The 21,008-nt window shown below is 43.2% G+C and overlaps 1 protein-coding gene across 4 annotated transcripts in view; it reads right to left on the minus strand.

Moving 5' to 3' along the window:
- The window catches only part of LOC126251689 (protein scarlet-like), a 327,742-nt gene that overhangs the window by 60,668 nt on the left and 246,066 nt on the right, over positions 1 to 21,008 (minus strand). For all 4 annotated transcript variants that reach the window (XR_007545773.1, XR_007545771.1, XR_007545772.1 and 1 more), the window contains 3 exons: positions 9,787 to 9,827; positions 8,111 to 8,216; positions 5,753 to 5,980 (listed from right to left, as the gene is read on the minus strand). Coding sequence is in view for 1 of the 4 variants with exons in the window: in XM_049952276.1 (XP_049808233.1) it covers positions 5,753 to 5,980; positions 8,111 to 8,216; positions 9,787 to 9,827 (375 nt within the window). In the remaining 3 variants the exon portion in view is untranslated. The remainder of the gene's footprint in view (positions 1 to 5,752; positions 5,981 to 8,110; positions 8,217 to 9,786; positions 9,828 to 21,008) is intronic.

The following is a 21,008-nucleotide window of genomic DNA, read 5'->3' on the forward strand; positions in this document are numbered from 1 at the left end:
CACTTTTGGTATATTAGTATAGGCGTGAAATGATCATCATACAGAGACAGCGCGCCATAAAGCTTTATTACTGAAAAAATGCTGACAAAAAACATAGTTTGTTGACCTCAGAATTCTTGCGATGAGCCTAGGTTAGTTAAAACTACATTTACGCCTCGGACAGGCTACTACCCGTACGGTATCTTTGTACCCCTGCATCCCGTTAACAGGTAATGATATCCAAAAAAGAGCATTAGTGATAGTGACTACTGAATCATGTTATTACGTCAGAGGACTACATCGTAGGCACTTCTCCGTTGTTCGAATCATTCCATGTGCCGATAAATAAGAGCATCGAAGTGAGTGGCGATAGTTTTGAGGCAAACATGTTAAACAATTCTTACAAACAAGCAAACCGTTGGTGAAAGGTTCAAATGGTTCGAATGGCTCTGAGCACTATGGGACTTAACATCTGAGGTCATCAGTCCCCTAGAACGTAGAACTACTTAATCCTGACTAACCTAAGGACATCACACACATCCATGCCCGAGCGACCGTAGCAGACGAGCGGTTCCGGACTTAAGTGCCTAGAACCGTTCGGCCACCCCGGCCGGCTTGGTGAAAGGTGAGAGGACACACATCATACAAGCTTTTTTCGCAATTAATGAAAACGTCTGCTTTTTTTTTTGTTGGCAATGTATTTTTCTGAAGATATTACCGTTTTGAAACGCAACTGTGTTGTTCGTTCGTCGGTCAGGGAGAAAGTGTAATCCACTTGTTCCCCGGTAGGATCCGATTCTACAATAAAAATGCTATGTTCCTATTTAATTTCAAAACTGTGCCCCCCCCCCCCCCCCCCCATCCGCTGGAAATGTGGCAGGGGATCAGTATTGCTATCACTGGATAGCATTTAAAAAAATATTGAATACTTATTTTTCCGTTTTTTAATCCCATTCGTTCTTTGAGATATTTCGTTCCCTCAAGACAAAAAAAAGTCACCCTCTATCTATTGTTTTCAGGGTGATTATCTGCAGTTCTGTGTATTTCAAAAGGACTGTTTTAAAAACACTGGTACCTATACAATGTGACAAATAATGGATTTCTAGAACTGTATTGCAAATTCTCTTTAATTTCCTGCAGGATATACACACATAGAATGAAAGTACACGAAACACTGCTGGAGTACTAAGTTTCCTATTACCATTTGCAGAGAAAAACTACATGGGAGACAGTAAAATTCGTAACTTTTATAAACGAAGGAATTGTTTTGATTATGTAGGCGTCTTATAGATAAGAACTGCAGTCTTCTGCAGATTTCACAATTTTCTGCTTCAGACATTTGCAGGGTATTAGTCAGGTTCTTAACCATAAATAACTAAACAATATTTAATCACCTAAGACTGATTGGAATTTTTGTCAAAAAATATGGCAGACCATGTAGGTACGTGTGACCTCCATGCTCCAGGAGCAGAGTTCTTCAACCAGCCGGTACACAGGCCACTAATTTTCCCAGATAATTAACATGAGCTTTGTTGTATGGCATCCATAAGAACTGAATAAGGTATAAGATTTTGAAGTGGACAATACCACATAACTAAAATGTGCAACTCAGTCGAGTAGACATTCTGTATATTCTACATCGTTTCTAGACGTACTTATCACTCGCATTTGAAACGGGTACTACCAATCAGGCGCAAATTCAAACAAGTGACACTTTGTAATCATTTCATTAGCATGTTGTTTTGATAGGCATTTGTTCATTTACTGTGATTTTGAATTGTATATGCTGACGAGAAGGTGTTACCTACGTGGTCAAACAGGTACTACAGATGTTAGCTGCGACCCTCCACGAGGACGCTAAGCATAAAATGGCGATCGTAGCGTTGCACTTCACCAATATCACGGTTGGGTAGTTTTGATACACTACATACGTATACAGCGTAGTAAAACGTAGGATTACCGGCAGTACAGGTAGCATTAGTAAGAAAAAAACGTAAATACGTAAATGGATGTGTAAGGAATAAACTAGGATCCAGCGATTTCCCTAGGTTTTTTCTTTTGGTTGTTTGTTTTGCACTCAATTAGAACCGCACAACATTCATAGTTATTCCATTGCGTATTGCATATCCTTACACAATATAAACTGTATTTTATAAGTAATAAAAATCAGTTGATTGCATAAATTCTGCGCTTTTATGCAACCAAAGCAGTTTCCTTTAATGCAAGTACAGTTTATATGCACAAATACAAAATATATAATTACTGTTGTTGTTTTGTACATAGTAAAACATTCTTCATGATGATCAAAGGTAAGAGTTTCCTGTTACTATCGATAAACGTGAAAGTTGTTTGTGAATAACAGAGATATGTTTTATGTAAGTTCAACGAAGTTTTGAAGTGTTGTTTGATACATTTCTATCTCGGGTTCTATTATTTTATTACTTTTTAGCAAACTGCGTTTTCTAGCGACCAGCCGACCGGAGTGGCCGTGCGGTTCTAGGCGCTACAGTCTGGAGCCGAGCGACCGATACGGTCGCAGGTTCGAATCCTGCCTCGGGCATGGATGTGTATGATGTCCTTAGGTTAGTTAGGTTTAATTAGACGTTAAGTCGCATAGTGCTCAGAGCCATTTTTCTAGCGACCCATGAGAAATCTGTATTGTTTTCTTTATTCCTACTACAACATTCCTCTGTTCCAAGTTACAAATCAATACGTGTGGAACAAAATCCGAATTAAACATCTACAACTTGAATTTTGCTACAAATATTGTTTATTTTTATGTTACGGAGAGAAGGATAATCATATAGAAAAAATGTTCCGTAGGTTATTTGGCCATTTATATATTCCCACTCAGTTTCTAGACGTTCCACCGCTTCTGGTTTCCAGGGGGAATGCGGAAAGACACTGATCCCATATACAGGGTGAAGAAAAATTCGTGCACTTGGAGTTCGCAGCGTGATTCCTTACGTACTACCAATAAAAAAAATGTCTCTCACAAAATTGCGTGCTGTGCATATTTATGGCAGTACATGGATGTTAAAGATTGTCCATCTGGCAACACTGTAATCAAATATTTGGTAACTGTCTCCGTCAGCAAACAACAGTTGTGTTGTGCAATTGGTGGAGTGGATTGCGTTTGGCGTCAACATATAAGAGATCGAACGTTCGTTTCTGGGTCGAGGCGTATTAATTTTTATTTGCCAGTTTCATTCTACCACATAATGCTGTAGTATAGACCGTTTTTTAAGCCACACGTATTCGACATTATTTACATAGTACAGTTATTTATTTAATGATATGGCTAGGGTCCCCCGTCGGGCAGACCGTTCGCTGGGCGTCGGTCTCTCAACTTGACACCACTTCGGCGACCGGCAGTCGATGAGGATGATAGGATGATGATGAGGACAGCACAACACCCAGTCCCTGGGCGGAGAAAATTTCCCGACCCAGCCGGGAATCGAACCTGGGCCCAGAGGATTGACAATCCGTCACGCATACCATTCATCTACTGGGGGCGGACAACATAGCACAGTGTCTTGTAACGATGAACATAATAAAAACATGGTCAGACAAGTCAACAATAGAGATCTGAAACAGATGACCTGCTGTAGCAGAGAGTAACTACATAAACAATATCAATTTCGATAAGCTAAAAAGACTTTACAGTTAAATAACTCATGTACTAGTCAGTTATACTACATGCAGTACTTCCGCTCTGATGTAACACAATTGGAAACAGTGGCAGTAATAATTTCCATATTAATGACCACATGATGTTACATTAGAATACGTTATCCACAGAGCAGGTGTTCAAAGAGGCTCAGCTGCACTTTCCATGTTTTCTAGAAGACCCAAGATCAAAGAATATTCTTAAGGATTTATATTACTAGCGATTCGTCAAGAACATTAACACATTTAATCACACTATGTAGGCATGGAAGTAGTTGCCAGGGAGTAACTGATGAAATCATAACCAAATTCCTTTTAACAAATTGGAATTTTATTCACTTTAATAGTGCCTAAAAGCATTTTTAAAAGAAACAGATTTAAAATTATAATCGAAAGTACCCTCTAAATATCAAAGTTACAATTTATTCAGAGGCAGAAAGAAACAAGTTTTGACTGTATGAGGTTTCGGGCAAGGAACCTTTCCGCTCCCTTTTGACACGGCCATAGTTACGACCGCTCACAACATCCTCTGAAAGACTTCACTAGTGCAAATCTGCAACACACCAGATTACTTTAAAGGAAAAGTTTTAACAATTTACACAAGCACACAAACTATGCACCCCCGTAGGAGGGATGGAAATTAAAATATTAACTTTGCCACCGAAGGTGCTACTTGATTTTAACTTCTAAGAAAAGTCTTACGGTGAAAGGGTGGCAACTTTATATACTAAAATGATCATTTAAATAAAAGTCCATGAAATGCAACCTTATATAAAATTCTACATGGTTGGCCAGACAATAGTTAAGATGCTCTACAGTATACAGATACCGCCTCTCAAGATCATAGGCAATAATATCAAAGTTTCCATAGATCAAAACATATTTCAGGTATTAGGCCGTTACACTCCAAGCAATAAATTCGTTAACACACCAAATCCGACAAACATGACAGAGGCAGCTCCGAACGACACACAGACACTAACTGCCTAAGAAATGTGGACGAGAGACAGACGAGCAAGCTGGGGACGAGATACTGACCAAGAAAACAAGTAGAATTTAACAAATCACACAACATATCACCAATCACTTCTAATAAACTGCGATTTCTCGAGAAGACCTGGCGCAGCACCCAAAAATCGCTCTCCCGAACCGTCCGCTGCCAGCCTCTTCAACGGATGCAGTAAGGCGCGCCTATCTCCCGTCTCACGGCGTCGCAGCTCGCACCGGCCAGACTGATGTCGTGGGTTGACTCCTGTTGCTCTCGTGTCGACAGCGAAGCCACTACACCTCGCTATACGGCGCGACGCGCTGAACTCACGTGGCGACCTCACATGCGCCGACGCTCAAGACGGACAAGTCATCTTGTGTCTCAGTGCGCGACCGACGAACCGATCGATCCAACCGCCAATGACCATTGCCTGAGCAAACTCGAGCAGACTGGCGGCCTAACGCGCAGACTCAGATGCAGGAACTAAGGCCCGACCGGGCGACCACTCGCTGAGTTCTCTTTCTGGCGGAGTGGAAAGTCATTTATCCGGCTTTAAAGGTTGATCTGAACGACAGACATACTAGCACTCCGAACAACAGACAGACACTAACTGCCTACCAAATGCTGACGAGAGACAGACTAGCAAGCTGGGGACGAGAGACTGACCCAGACTGACTGCGACTGACCGACTGGCGAGCTCATAGCGCCCCTTAAATGCACGTGAACAGGCAACCTTTCCCGTTTCCCACCAGAGGGAGACACCAAAACTGCGATTGCCACAGCGGCGCCACCGCCAGAAACGGAGGGCGACTGCTTCACACTACGCACTGCGGTGCGCTCTTCAAAACAGTAATTTTTACCACGGCTTATACGTACAGGACGAAGTTTTGTGAGAGACATTATTACATTGTTAGTATGTGAGGAATCGCACTGCGAAGTCCGAGTGCGCGAATTTTTCTTCACCCTGTACGAGGTAATGCCTGATAGGTATGCAACACTCGTAACACGCAGGTAACGCGGGTACCTAGCTACTAGGAAAACTACTGTACTCAACTCTTATCTACGGTAGTCTACGGTAGCCTACGGTAGTTTTACGGCTGTGAGCGAGCGTCTTACCGCTGCGAGCAGCCTAGCGACGTAGTAGGTGGGCGGCGAGTAGAGGCCGCTGCGGTACTCCCTCCTGAGCAGCGGCAGCTCCTGCGGGATGGCGGCCAGCGCGGCGTACATGGGCGAGAAGGTGTTCTCGGCCACCACAATGAAGAGCGCGCCCTGCACCGACTGCACGCCCAGCTGCGTGCGCGCCTCTGTGCCCAGGTAGCACAGGCCCGCCATGGCCGCGATCGCCTGCGGGTCAAGGGTCAAGGGCGTCTGTGTAGTAACACTGCACTAACAGGAGGGGATCTCAAAGAGCAAGTTACGAATTTTGCTAATCAGAAACAGATGTTATCAACCAAAAATACGAACCTTGAGACCAAGAAAAGGTTCATGAAGAGCTACATTTGTGACGCGAGCTTTGAATGATGGACAGAAATGAAAAGTTATATGCCTTTCATATATGATGTTGAAGGACACAGTTCAAGGTCAAATGAATTCATCCAGTAAGGAAGCATGACGTTATGCAGTGAGTCTATGTGATAAAGATGTCTAATAATGAACACAGTGAAAAAAAGACAACCAATGATTGGGTACATATTTTGACATGATCCTTTACTGAAAAAATTAATACGTTACTGACTATTAAAATTGCTACACCACGAAGATGGCGTGATACAGAAGCGAAATTTAACCGACAGGAAGAAGATGCTGTGATATGCAAACGATTAGCTTTTCAGAGCATTCACACAAGGTTGGCGACGGTGGCGACACCTACAACGTGCTGACATGAGGAAACTTTCCAACCGATTTCTCATACACAAACGGCAGTTGACCGGCGTTGCCTGCTGAAACGTTGTTGTGATGCCTCGCGTGAGAAGGAGAAATGCGTACCATCGGATAGATTAGATAAAGGTCGGATTGTAGCCTTTCGCGATTGCGGTTTATCGTATCCCGACATTGCTGCTCGCGTTGGTCGAGATCCAATGACTGTTAGCAGAATATGGAATCGGTAACTTCAGGAGGATAATACGGAACGCCGTGCTGGTTCCCAACGGCCTAGTATCACTAGCAGTCGAGATGACAGGCATCTTATCCGCATTGCTGTAACAGATCGTGCAGCCACGTTTCGATCCCTGAGTCATCACATGGGGACGTTTGCAAGACAACAACCATCTGCAAGAACAGACGACGACGCTTGCAGGAGCATGGACTATCAGCTCGGAGACCACGGCTGCGGTTATCCTTGACGCTGCACCACAGACAGGAGCGCCTGCGTCGGTGTACTCAACAATGAACCTGCGTGCACGATTGGGAAAACGCCTTCTTTTCGGATGAATCTAGGTTCTGTTTACAGCATCATGATGGTCGCATCCGTGTTTGGCGACATCGCTGTGAACGCCCATTGGAAGCATGTATTCGTCATCGCCATACTGGCATATCACCCGGCGTGATGGTATGGGGTGCCATTGGTTACACATCTCGGTCACCTCTTGGTCGCATTGACGGCACTTTGAACAGCGGACGTTACATTTCAGATGTGTTACGACCAGTGGCTCTACCCTTCATCCGATCCCTGCGAAACCCTACGTTTCAGCAGGATAATGCACGACCGCATGTTGGAGGTGCTGTACGGGCCTTTCTCGATACAGAAAATGTTCGACTGCTACCCTGGCCAGCACATTCTCCAGGTCTCTCACCAACTGAAAACGTCTGATGAATGGTGGCCGAGCAACTGGCTCGTCACAATACGCCAGTCACTACTCTTGTGGTATCGTGTTGAAGCTGGATGGCAGCTATACCTGTACACGCCATCCAAGCTCTGTTTGACTCAATTCCCAGGCGTATCAAGGCCGTTATTATGGCCAGAGGTGGTTGTTCTGCGCACTGATTTCTCAGGATCTATGCACCCAAATGGCGTGAAAATGTAGTCACATATCAGTTATAGTGTAATATATTTGTCCAATTAATACCCGTTTATTTCTTCTTGCTGTAGCAATTTTAATGGCCAGTAGTGTAGAAGGGATAGTGGACGGTGAGGAATTGGAGGCGCAGCCCCAGATACTTGTCCACTCCAAGTCATGCCCGACACTAGCTCACCCAGCATTCGGTATAACATTCCCATGTCCGTCAGTGTACTTCGGCAGCCGATCTTGTCTCCTTCATCAGCTACCCACCTGATGATGGCAACAGGTTCGACTGCCGAAATAATCTAGGCTTTGCCCAACAACAATCAACAGTACATACGTAGGATGTGTTGTCGAGGTATCCAGTGTTACCACCTTCAGCTGTCTAGAATAACCAAAAGTTCACTGGGACGAGATGTACAGCGAGCATGTGTGCAAGAGCGCCATGGCGCGAACAGTGTACTGCGGTACTCACGATCTTCTGCAGGATGCGCAGGTTCTGCACGGTGGGGTCCCTGATGGCGTGCAGGAAGTAGCGCCACGTCAGCCACAGCAGCGACGTCGTGAAGAAGGGCGCCTTGCTGCAACAACCACACTCGCACTCAAGCACCCGCCTACATTCTCCAAGGCCAGCTGCACAACGACGTCCATTGTGCTGGTGTACGAGCAAAGTTTCACAACTAATGGAGGTCAAAGATTCCATGTTTCTACGGTTCTGTACCAAAATTGGTGGGGACTGATGACCTCAGATGTTAAGTACCATAAGGCTCAGAGCCATTTGAACCAAAATTGGTAAAAATGGAACATTTATAAAATCACTTCGTAGTCTGTCTCTCTGTCTGCGTCCCAGAATATTCAAACCCCTTCTTTGAGGAACGGGTAGACATATAAAGTTGATATTTTTGTAACATATTAAGATCTACGGTCCCTTGGCGATGTAAAATGTGAAGCTTCCAAATCAATTCAGTCAGAAGATAAAACCATCTACGTCAAATAATATCAAACTCTCGAACTTACTCATAAAAATCTAAAGGGTGCTTACCGTTGATCTAGAATCATGAAATGTACCAAGAAGCAAGGTTTCACTGTAAAAATAAATGAAAAAATTCGAAAATTTTAAATATTTAATTACATCACATGAAAAAAAGTTTTGTTTTTGGACTCTAACTGTCCGTTTGTTAAAAGCCATTTTCTCAGAAACAGATGAAAGTAACAAGTTGAATGTCACATACTCATGTCTATATTACTTTGTTGGTAAAAATGTTAAACTTCTAAGTCGATGCACTTAAAATATATGGTTATTTATGTCACATATTTTGATACACCCATTAAAAGCTATGAGGTGTCTCCCCTTGATGTAGAATCATGAAATTTGACAGGAAGAAAGGTTTCACAGTGCAAGAAAAGGAAAAAAAAATCATGAAATCGTTCATTTTTAATTATGTCACACGAAAAGGATATTTCTTTTATCATTTGTTACGCGACTTCATACTCGAAATTACAACATTCTCGAAAGTCTTGGAACCCCTGGCACCGATATCTTTCCAGTATCAGTGTCGATAACAGGCAAAAATCGTCGATATTTTCGAGTCCCGGAATAGATGAACTGTTTATATAAGTAATTAAGTCTGTACGGAACACTCAGCGAGCGAGTCCTACTAGCACCTGGCCAATTTTTACGTAATGAACCCTGGTCCAAAAACTACCCAGTGAAATATTGGGAAGCTCTATGTATATAAAGGAACGATAGGTACGTGGCAGCAACAAAAGCATAATTTTTCTTGGTTTACTATCGATTTTTTTCGAGCACATTATCACAGATCCATGCAGAATATAAGTCAATAGGGTCAACCGGAACAGAAATAAATTAAAAAATACGCTATTATAACAAGCTGAACATTTTAGAAATTCTATGTGAAAAGAGTATAACAGATGACTTGACTATTTTTATTCCTCTGGCAGTACCGTGAAACCATGTAATAGGTACCGATCAGGTTGATGTGGAATTATGGATCATGGAACTGGGTCAGGGGCGAACTGAAATCTTCTGATACTCTCACCAGAGAACTAGCACGGCAGTAGTAGCAAAACTGGAAGGCGTTTCACAAGAAAAACGAATGTTAATGAAGAAGCGAACTGAAGGATACGTACAACTTTTCCGACGTCTCTCCAAGTATCTCCGTGTCTTCGACCTGAAACAGAAAGGCAGAGAATCAATAAACGTATGTGATTTACATGATTTGAATATTACGGACATGTTGTTCTTGCGAACATCTGTGGAACGATCGAGATAAAAATAAGGAATGAAATTAATATCTGAATTATTCACTGAATTCCACAATTCCCAGTCTTTCTACAGAAAAAATTGCGCTCCTCTATTTGCGCCAACTTATAAATTAACTAAGACAGCAAATATTTCTGGTCAGATGTGCACAGATATCTTGTTTAGCAGTCTTCGAGAATTTTTGAACTGAAATACAACGTACCGCGTGTTTGTGCTTTGATGTCATGTCAACTACAAATATACCTCTGCTTCTGCTCAAAACAATAATGTTGGTTGCTGCATCCCCATGATTTCGTCACCTAACATACTTAACAAGTTATCATATTTTACTTAATTATTATTATACCATGAATACTGTAATGGTTCCACTTTTGAAATCGCTCGCCATCAATACACCACCACAAATTCTTTATAGGTAATGTGAGATGTCTAGTTTGATTTGTGTAGCGATAGTGTATATACTACTAGTCGTACTCTGCGTCGTTTCGGTATTACAGGACATTAATAAGCATTGCACTGTTCAGGATAGTAGTACTACAATTTAGGCAACAATAGATACAAAGTGGTGACGTTGTTGCGTGGCCAGTTCCATCTGCAGAAAGGGCTCCAAGGTAGGCCTCCCACTGGCGATCATTATTGTTATGTATGAGGCGCAACTACGGGCCTCATGGAAAAAGGGTGACCTGGCTGAGTCACGCAATTTGACTCTTTGTCTAATCACGAGATGTGGTCATTAATTTCACGCGTTGATCACGTAGGCTGACGTGAGGATCAATGAACTATATTTGACGGGATGTATCTGGAACATCTTAGGTGATTAGAAAGTTAGTAGACAGGAGTACAATTAAATACCTAGCTTTAATTTAGCATCAGCGGTGAACGTCTATCTTGACTTTGTACAATAATATTTACAAGTGCATTTATAGACTGAACTGCGAATACTTTTTACAATGCTGACTGCTCCACACATATAGATCAATTGTCAATCCATAAACTGTATGTGGGGCCTGGCTAGGTCGTAGCTACTGACTTAGCTGAAGGTTACGCTAACTAGTGTCTCTGATAATGGGATCTCTGAGGCTATAACGAGTGAACCATTGCTATTTAAGTCGTCTGTAGAACTGGCCAGTGCGCTAGCTTATCTCGTGAGACCAGCCGAGTCGTGGCGCTCGGTCTGCTAGCGTCGACAGTGGCGACTCGCTGGTCCGATGTGTGCTGACGGACCGCGGCCGATTTGAAGCCTGCAACCTAGCCAGTGTGGTGCCTCGCGGTGACACCACAATTATTATGAATACTACACCCGACATTCCCACTGCGTTATCGCAGTCACTGGACTAGAAAGTTACAGCGTGTGTAATAGCTCTTGAAACGTTGCCGTACAGTTTGTTGTTATCTAGGCGATCCACGTGCTTTAAAGGTGCAGCCTTGCTCAGTACCAGAACCGTTAAACAGTAGTTCTGCACCAAATTTTTGCTTGTTATTGGAAGCTAGTTGTGACATTCCTAGTAACATTATAAAAGTGTCTGAATGTTACAAAAATGGTTCAAATGGCTCTGAGCACTATGGAACTTAACGTCTGAGGTCATCAGTCGCCTAGAACTTAGAACTACTTAAACCTAACTAACCTAAGGACATCACACACATCCATGCCCGAGGCAGGATTCGAACCTGCGACCGCAGCGGTCGCGCGGTTCCAGACTGAAGCGCCTAGAACCGCTCGTCCACATCGGCCGGCTCTGAATGTTACACTCACAGGCGAAAGGGACAAGCAGAGGACAATAAAAAAAGCAACTAATCCGTGCTGTAGCAAATGTGTCTGAAAGGGCAGCTCGCAGAATCGCAGTTTGGGGAAGGCGCGGTCCTGTTCTGGGTTCTTACTTGAGCTAGAAACATGGGGTAAAAAGTTTTTAGTTTATCCCTAAGCGGCGGCCATTTGTGTAGCCATTCGAACATTTCTCTCATTATAGCTGTGTTACAGAATATCAAGCAAAGCCCTAGAGATTGGAGAAGTTTACAGAAGCTCAAAATCTAGCGTGACATTCAATGGGAGAAGCTTTTAATACTTTCCACAACGAAACTCTGTCCTGAAATATGGCATAAAATGCAAAGTGATTCTCGTCGTATGTAAAGTACACCAGGGGAAAGACACAATCTCAACTACCGCTGCGCGATAACGAAGTTGACTTTACTGATGACAGTGCCACGAAAGCACCGTTACTGAATACGGCTTTCCGAAATTCGTTCAAGATACAGGATGAAGTAAATCCAGAATTCGAACCAAGAACAACTGCCAATATGAGTAACCTAGAAGTAAATATCTTCGGTGTAGTAAAGCAGCTTAAATCACTTAAGCCTCCGGTCTTGATTGTATAGCAGCCAGGCTCCTCTCACACTAATCTGATAAAATAGCTCCACACTTAGCAATCATATACAATCGATCGCTCGTTGCAAGGTCCATACCTAAAGAATAGAAAGCTGCATAAGTCACACCTACACCCAAGAAAGGAAAAAGGAATAATCCGCTGAATTACATACCCATGCCGCTAACGTCGATTTGCAATAGTATTTTGGAACATATGCTGTGTTCGAACATAAAGAGTTATCTAGAAGAATACAACTTATTGACAAACAGCCAGAGCTGATTCAGAAAATATCGTTCTTGTGAAAGATAACTATCTCTCTATTTTCACAAAGTAGTGAGTTCTGTTGAAAAGAGATGTCAAATTGATTACATATTTTCAGATTTTTGTCACAGTACCTCACAAGCGACTTCTAGTCAAATTGTCTGCCTATGGACTATGGTCTCAGTTGTGCTAGTGGATTGGTGATTTCCTGTCAGAAGGTCACAGTTCGTAGTAAATGACGGAAAGTCATCGAGTAAAACAGAAGTAATATGTAGAGTTCCTCAAGGAAGTGTCATAGGTCTCGTGCTGTTCCATATCTACATAAACGATTTGGGAGACAATCTGAGTGGCACTCTTGGATTGTTTCCAGATGATGCTGTTATTTACCACCATATAAAGTCTTCAGATGATCAAAAAACAAATTTCAAACTTATACACAAGATCTATATAGCGCGAAAAGTGGCAAGTGACTATAAATAATGAGAAGTGTGAAGTCATCCACATGGGTTCCGAAAGGAAACCGCTAAATTTCGGTTATACAATAAATCAAACAAATCTAAAGGCTGTAAGCTCATCTAAATACTTAGGGATTACAATTACGAGTAAGTTAAGTTGGAACTATCACATACATAATGTTGCGGTTAAAGCTATTCAAAGACTACGATTTATTGGCACAACACTGAGATAAAGCAACAGGTCTACTAAAGAGACTGTCCGCGCTACGTTTGAACGCCCTTCTATGGAGTATTGCTGTGCAGTGTGGGATCTGCTTCAATTAGGATCGACGGAGGAATCGAAAAATTTCACGGAAGGGCAACTTGATCTGTATCATCGCGAAATAGGGGAGAGAGCGCAACGGACATCTACGGGCACTGGGATGGCAATCATTAAAACAAAGGCGTTTTTCGTTGCCCCAAGATCTTCTCATGAAGTTTCAATCACCAATTTTCTCCTCAGAGTGCGAAAATATTGTTTTTGGCGCCCACCTACATAGGGAGGAACGATAATCGTAATGAAATAAGAGAAATCAGAGCTCACATAGAAAGATTTAAGTGTTCAATTTCCTCACGCGCTGTTCGAGAGTGGAATGGTAGAGAAATAGTCAAAAGTTGGTTCGATGAAACATCTGCCAGGCACTTAATTTTGAATTTTACAGTAATCATATAAATGTAGATGTGAATGTACATGAACGACAAACCGGAACTGGCTCTCAAGCAAATTGTCCGAATCAATTAATTCCTTTTGCATGGAAATTAAGCGTTTCCGGACACATGTCCACATAACATCTTTTCTTTATTTGTGTGTGAGGAATGTTTCCTGAAAGTTTGGCCGTACCTTTTTGTAACACCCTGTGTAAACTGAAACATGTGTGCATACGCCTTTGGGTAAAGAGCGGTCGAAAAGCGTTACGTGTAGTTGAACACGTCGATCTGAAACAGATTTAGGTGATGTTGCGGAAAATGCCATGTTCAAAGAAGAAGACAGATGATGCAAATTTGGGTGCTAACTAAATTTGTTCAATTGTGTGGTCTGCCTCAGAGTAGGGGATCATCTGCATCCACATGTGAACGTAGTGGCTTCTACCGCTCATCACAGTTGTTGTCCCTGATGCCCTGCACGAGCCCCGCCGTTTTCTCATGTCGGCGATGCGCAAGAAGACGACAGTTGTAAACTTACCGTCTTCGATTAATGAGTTGATCCACTGTACCGAAACTTGTCACAGTGTATGGAGACTGTTCAAAGCCGCGAAAAAGTGGCTCATCAACATGCTTTGACATGTAGTTCCTTAATGATGCAAGCAATTTCCTTTTCTCTCTCTCTTACATCACTTATTGCTTGTTAGGCAACAGACTTTTTCGAACTATTTTGTAACGTCAGTCGTACCCCTTGGATGAGGAATCTGCAAACTTGTTTTTATATCCCAATGTCTAAGGAGTTACGAAAGACACGCATTTTGCAACCAAAGTGGACACCGAAAGAGGCACGATATCAGAGCTTCGACGAATTACAAAAAAAGCCAACGCCATCAGCTTCATGTAGACCCATGAACACTGTTTAAGAGTGTCCTGACGAGCGCGGAACACAATGAAGCCGCATAAAAGTGTTTAGTTGCTATCGTGCTATTCCTCTTACTTTTTCATATTTTAAAACTCCATGTCAGTTGTGCCTTAGGAGTCCCCAATGCGACATTCATTCGCAGGGCAATCAGGAGTTCGCGATACATCTAATGCTTTGTTATTTACTCAGTTATTTACCAAATTTTTCGAGTTCCTCTGAACGCAAATAAGCAGATTTGAAAACAGCCTTCTTTCATGCTTATTGTTTTGTTCTCTTCCGGTTCTGAGATTGTTTGTTAACATAGACAACGGGTAAAATTAACGATGAGCTTGAAAATAAAACCATGCGAGTTATATACGCGGTGAACTGTAGCTAGCACTGATTTTAGGACCTTGATGGTGACTATCCATTGAAGTGGTAGAAATCATGGTATACCTCCTAATATCGTCTCCCTCTTCCATTTTCCCGGCGTTGTGCAGAAACACGACGTGACGTGGAGTCAAAAAGTCTTTACAAGTTCCCCGCAGAAATATTGAGCCATACTGTCTCTATAGCGGTCCATAACTGCGGAAGTGTTGCCAGTGCACTGTATGAGGTTCCCCACGAACTGTTCTCTCCATTATATCCCATAAATGTTCGATGGGATTCATGTCAGGCGATCATTCGCTCTAATTGTCAAGAATGTTCTTGAGACCAATCGCAACAATTGTGGCCCGGTGACATGACGTACTGTCATCCATAAAAATTCCATCGTTGTTTAGGAACTTGAAGTCCAAGAGTGGCAGCAAAAGGTCTCCAAGTAGCTGTACATAATTGTTTCCAGTCAATAATTGGTTCAGTTAGATCAGAGGACACAGTCTTTCCATCCCTACCATCCGCTCTTACCAACTGAGATCGCGATTCCTCTAATATGGCCACAATATTCTAGTCGTCTAGGATCCAACCGATATGGTCACGAGTTCAGGAGAGCGGCTGCATTCGATGCCATGCTGTTAGCAAAGGCACTCGCGTTGGTCATCTGGTGCCACAGTTTGTTAACACCAAATTTCTCTCCATTGTCCCAGCGGATACGTTCGTCGTACGTCCCCCATTGACTTCTTCAGTTATTTCACGCAGTGTTGCTTGTCTGTTACCACTGTCAACTTACGAAGACACTGCTGTTCTCGGTCGTTAACTGAAGGCCGCCGGTCACTACGTTGCACACTATGAGAGGTAATCTTTGAAATCTGGCACACACTTGACACAGTGGATCTCGGAATATTGTATTCTCCAACAATTTTCGGAATGTTAGGTCCACCTACCAAATTGTGCTAATTCACTTAGTTCAGCCGCATTCACAACGGAAACCCTTTCACATGAATGACCCCAGTGCAAGTAACAGCTCCGCTTTTTTTATTTTTTATTTTTTTGTCTTACTGTGATTTCATTCCCCTGCCCCATATGGGCAGGGGAGGGCTCTCAGCGGCACAATCCTCCGCTCTTCAGCTGAGTGGCATTACAATTAATAATATCGGGAAACTAAAGGCGATAAAAAGAGGGACATAAGAACATAATAAGTGGAGGCAATGGGGGTTAAAATGTACACTATCACGGATACGTTCATTGTGCAACAGTTAAAGAACTCGACATAAAGTTAAAAAACACAGTTGGTGATTAGTGAAGCACATAAAATACACAGAAGTCACTCACACAAGTTAAAAGTTGGCCACAGTATGAAAACACTCCAGAACGAAGACACTTTAAAACCACTGTAAAAGACGGAGTATACACACTGAAAAATGAAAACCGCCGGGAGGGATCTGCCAAGGGAGAGGAGCTCTGAGAGGAGGAAAAAATAGGGGGACTGGAGGGGGTGGGATGAAAAGAAAAGAGGGGTCGGGGGGACGACTCTGCCAATGCACTGCCCTTGTGTAAGAGATACTGCCGTCCTCTGTATATGTGTATGTCGCTATCCCATGACTTTCGTCACGTCAGTGTAGTATCGACATCGGTGGCACAGTAGGATTTTCAGAATGAGATTTTCACTTTGCAGCGGAGTGTGCGCTGATATGAAACTTCCTGCCAGATTAAAACTGTGCACCAGACTGAGACTCGAACTCGGGACCTTTGCCTTTCGCGAACAAGTGCTCTACCACTGACCTACCGAAGCACGACCCACAACCCGCCCTCACAGCTTCAATACTGCCAGTACCTCGTCTCCTAGCTTCGAAACTTCACAGAAGCTCTTCTGCGAACCTTGCAGAACTAGCACCCCTGGAAGAATGAATATTGCGGAGACATGGCTTAGCCACAGCCTGGGGGATGTTTCAAGAATGAGATTTTCACTCTGCAGCGGAGTGTGCGCTGATATGAAACTTCCTGGCAGATTAAAACTGTGTGCCGGACCGAGACTCGGGACCTTTGCCTTTCGTGAGCAAGTGCTCTACCACTGAGCTACCCAAGCACGACCGACGACCTGTCCTCACAGCTTCAATTCTGCTAGTAGCTCGTCTCCTAGCTTCTAAACTTCACAGAAGCTCTTCTGCGAACCTTGCAGAACTAGCACCCCTGGAAGAATGGATATTGCGGAGACATGGCTTAGCCACAGCCTGTGGGATGTTTCCAGAATGAGATTTTCACTCTGCAGCAGAGCGTGCTCTGATATGAAACTTCCTGGCGGATTGAAACTGTGTTCCAGACCGAGACTCAACAGTAGGATTTACTTTAAATTTATCTTTTATATCTTTTTATGTCGGACACTATCGCTTTCCGTGAGTACATTCAACTGCTGAATTTCATTTCAGACCGGGGCTCAAGCAGTGTCAGGAACTGGGAAAAACGCTTCAAAGATGGGAACACGGAAGATGAAGACGAGCCCCGCAGAGGTCGCCCTAGCACGCAACGCCCTACAGCTCGCAACAATGAAGTAATTTTCCATTTCATTAGAGAAGACGGACATGTCACTGAGTTAAATCGCAACAATACTGCAGCAGGAAATAGTTTGGGGCAAAAAATTATTCAATGTTTGGCTTATCGAGAGTTTGTACCTCTGGATCCCATGTTTACGGATCGAAGATCATAAATTAATGGTGCGATTCCTGGTGTATTGACGAGTTGTTGTTTCCACAGTCTTCCGGCGAAAGACGGTGCCATCTTGTTCAGAGTCTGTGAGTTTTACAGCTAATGTGTACTCGCTGGCAGGACCTAACTTCAAACATCAGAACAAAGCGACTACGTCGGTTGTAGAAAGATTGTGCATAAAATGGAACCAATAACTCAGCAAAACACTCAAAAACCTCACTATTAATCAACGTACTACTACTACTACTACTACGTGATCAGGCCCAGTGGGCCGCACGCATCTACAAGTTCCCTCCTCCACTGTATTCTGCCCATTGCTGCTATCCGCCATTCGTCCACATCTATTGACACTTGGTTTAAATCTTCATGGAGTCCATCCCTCCACCTCTTCTTGGGTCTCCCTGGCGGTCTCTTTCCTGTAGGTGTGAAAGCCAGGAGCTTCCGAGGCCATCTGTGACCCTCCATTCTGGCCACATGGCCGGCCCACTGCATTCATTTGGCTTTGACAGCTCCTGCTATGTTGAGCTGCTGGTATAGTTCCTCAAGCTCTTTGTTGTATCTGATCCTCCATTCCCCTGTATCTGCGTCCAGAACCGGACCGAAGATCTTCCGAAGCACTTTTCTCTCAAAAACAAGGGGTTTATGGAAGTCCTGTTCCCGGATACTCTATGTCGCACAGCCATATAGAACAACAGGCTGGATCAGGGTTTTGTACAGTCGAATCTTGAACTGTCTGCAGAGATATCTGCACCGAAGCAGTTGTGCTAGGCTGCGGTAAGATCGGTTTCCTGCTTGTATTCTGGCATTGATCTGTGCTTCACATGAGGAGTTCTCAGTGAAAAGTGCCCCTAAGTATTTGAATTCTTGCACTCTCTTGTAGGACTGGTCCCCAACCTGTAATGATTCTAGATGATCAGCACTCTGACAATGACCACGTCTTCTGTTAATCAAGCACGCCGGGAAAACCTAAGAGATCGCATCGAAGATCACAAAGTTCTTCCACAGTCTATTCCAGAGATTTCAAAACGAATGTGAAGATATTTTGATGACCATTGGGACAGGTATAAAATCTGGCGCCATCATTACTAGTTTGAAAGAACGGAAGAATGGAATAATTTCGTTTCGTCCTGAGCTCAGCAACGACAGAGCGGTCGGCTGGGTAAGTTACAGGGATTCTCTTTTGCCGTCCGAAGGGCAGCATTCTTTTTATTTCCTTCAGGCTGAACGGACCGTAAAGACATTTCTGAAGCTCCATCACATAGCACCGGAAGATCATGGGGCTTCACATGCTAGTGATGTCGCAGAGAAAATTAGGAAAGTCACGTGGGAAAGTCTTCCGCACCCGAGTCGAGACTGTTTGTGTTCTGTACGAGAACAAACTACGAGATGCACGAGGACGTCGAGAACGTCTTCCGGATATCCTTTGGTGAGCCATAGCGTTGGTCTTCCGTCTGTTTGAAAGTCTACTGCGTATAGGAAATTTTTAGACTGTTCGAAATACGTTCTAAAGAAGTTTTACACTGATTTATACCCCGTATTTTTCTAATATGGATCTTTTGTAACCCAATCTGACTCGGTAAAATGTTTATGCACTAAGTACAAGCTTCGGAAGCCCACCATTTCTAAAGGACACAGACTAACATAAAAAGCAAACTTTCTGCCTAATCAAAGACGAGGCATGTAAGGAACTTAACAAGCCCTTACAGAAAAAAAATTTTCTCGCCTTCTATCCTATTTATCGATAGGAACAAATAAGAGCTTTGGTGAAGCAACTGAAATATGTCCAGTTACTGCTACGAGCTATAACTCTGCCACTGCGTCACATCACCTTACCTGATTGCTGAAAAATCGTAAGAAAGAAACTTGGCTATGCATTAAAAGATTTAACGGATACCTTTCCTTCGAAAGAAAGAATACAGGCAACTAGGTGCAGTTCCTATAAGGCAACGTAGTACGAGGGTGAGTCAAATGAAAACCTTTAAATATTATTCATTGTGCAGAAGTGGTACAAAGCTGTATCACTTTTCAAAATAATCTCCCCCACCCTCAATGCAAGTCCTCCAGCGCTTATAAAGTACATAAATTCCATAAGAAAAAAAAAATTCTTTTGGTAGTCCGCGCAACCACTCAAGCACCGCGTGCCGTACCTCTTTATCAGAACGGAACGTCTTTCCTCCCATTGCGTCTTTGAGTGGTCCTTTAGTTTTGGTGATGAGGAATCGCGCCATTCCTTGCTCGCTCTCTTCATTTCCGGTTGGTGGACGTGAACCCAGGTTTCGTTCCCAGCAACGATTCTCGCAAGGAAGCCATCACCTTCTCGTTCAAAGCGCCGAAGAAGTTCTTCACAAGCATCAACACGTCGTTCTCAGATTTCAGGAGTCAGCTGCCGTGGCACCCATCTTGCAGACACTTTGTGAAACTGGAGCACATCGTGAACAATGTGGTGTGCTGACCCGTGACTAATCTGTAAACATGCTGCAATGTCATTCAGTGTCACTCGGCGGTCTTCCTTCACTATGGCTTCAACTGCTGCAATGTTCTGTGGAGTCACAACTCGTTGTGCCTGACCTGGACGAGGAGCATCTTCCACTGAAGTCACACCATTTGCGAACTTCCTACTTCATTCGTAGACTTGCTGCTGTGACAAACATGCATCACCGTGCTGAACCTTCATTCGTCGATGAATTTCAATAGGTTTCACACCTTCACTACGCAAAAACCGAATAACAGAACGCTGTTCTTTCCTGGTGCAAGTCGTAAGGGAGGCTGCCATTTTATACTGATACTGCGACGGTATGTGTGCATCAGCAGTAAGCTGCCACCTACAGGCCATTCTGCACGCTGTTTGTAGCACGCTTACCAACTTACAGGATAACGACGCGAAATTTCGATTTGTTATTACAAATTTAAGGTTTCCATTTGACTCGCCCTCGTATTAACGTGAGTAGGTAAATCCACAGGATTCTACGAATGGCCAAAGGGAATCCTGTAATGCAATGATTGCAGTTACTCAGTATTTGATAAATGAATGTACAAAATAAAGAAAGCTACAGACTGGTTGATCCTTAATGGAGGAATACAATTCGACCATGCAAGTGTTACGCAAGCTCAGAAGTTACACAATTATTTTAAAATCAGGAAAGTGAAAACCATAAAACGTTTGACTTACTCTTGATATTCATGGATGGATTAATTAGAAATGGATACTGTAACCCATGTGTGCATGTGGTTTCGAATGAATCATAACAGACTACTGAAGTTCCGCATGAAATACAACTAACACGAAACACTAGAAGCTATTCTCACCAAACACGAATTGAAAATATACATGAAACGCAAGAGTCACA

The sequence above is a fragment of the Schistocerca nitens genome, chromosome 4 (genome assembly GCF_023898315.1).
Source record: "Schistocerca nitens isolate TAMUIC-IGC-003100 chromosome 4, iqSchNite1.1, whole genome shotgun sequence".
NCBI lineage: Eukaryota > Metazoa > Arthropoda > Insecta > Orthoptera > Acrididae > Schistocerca > Schistocerca nitens.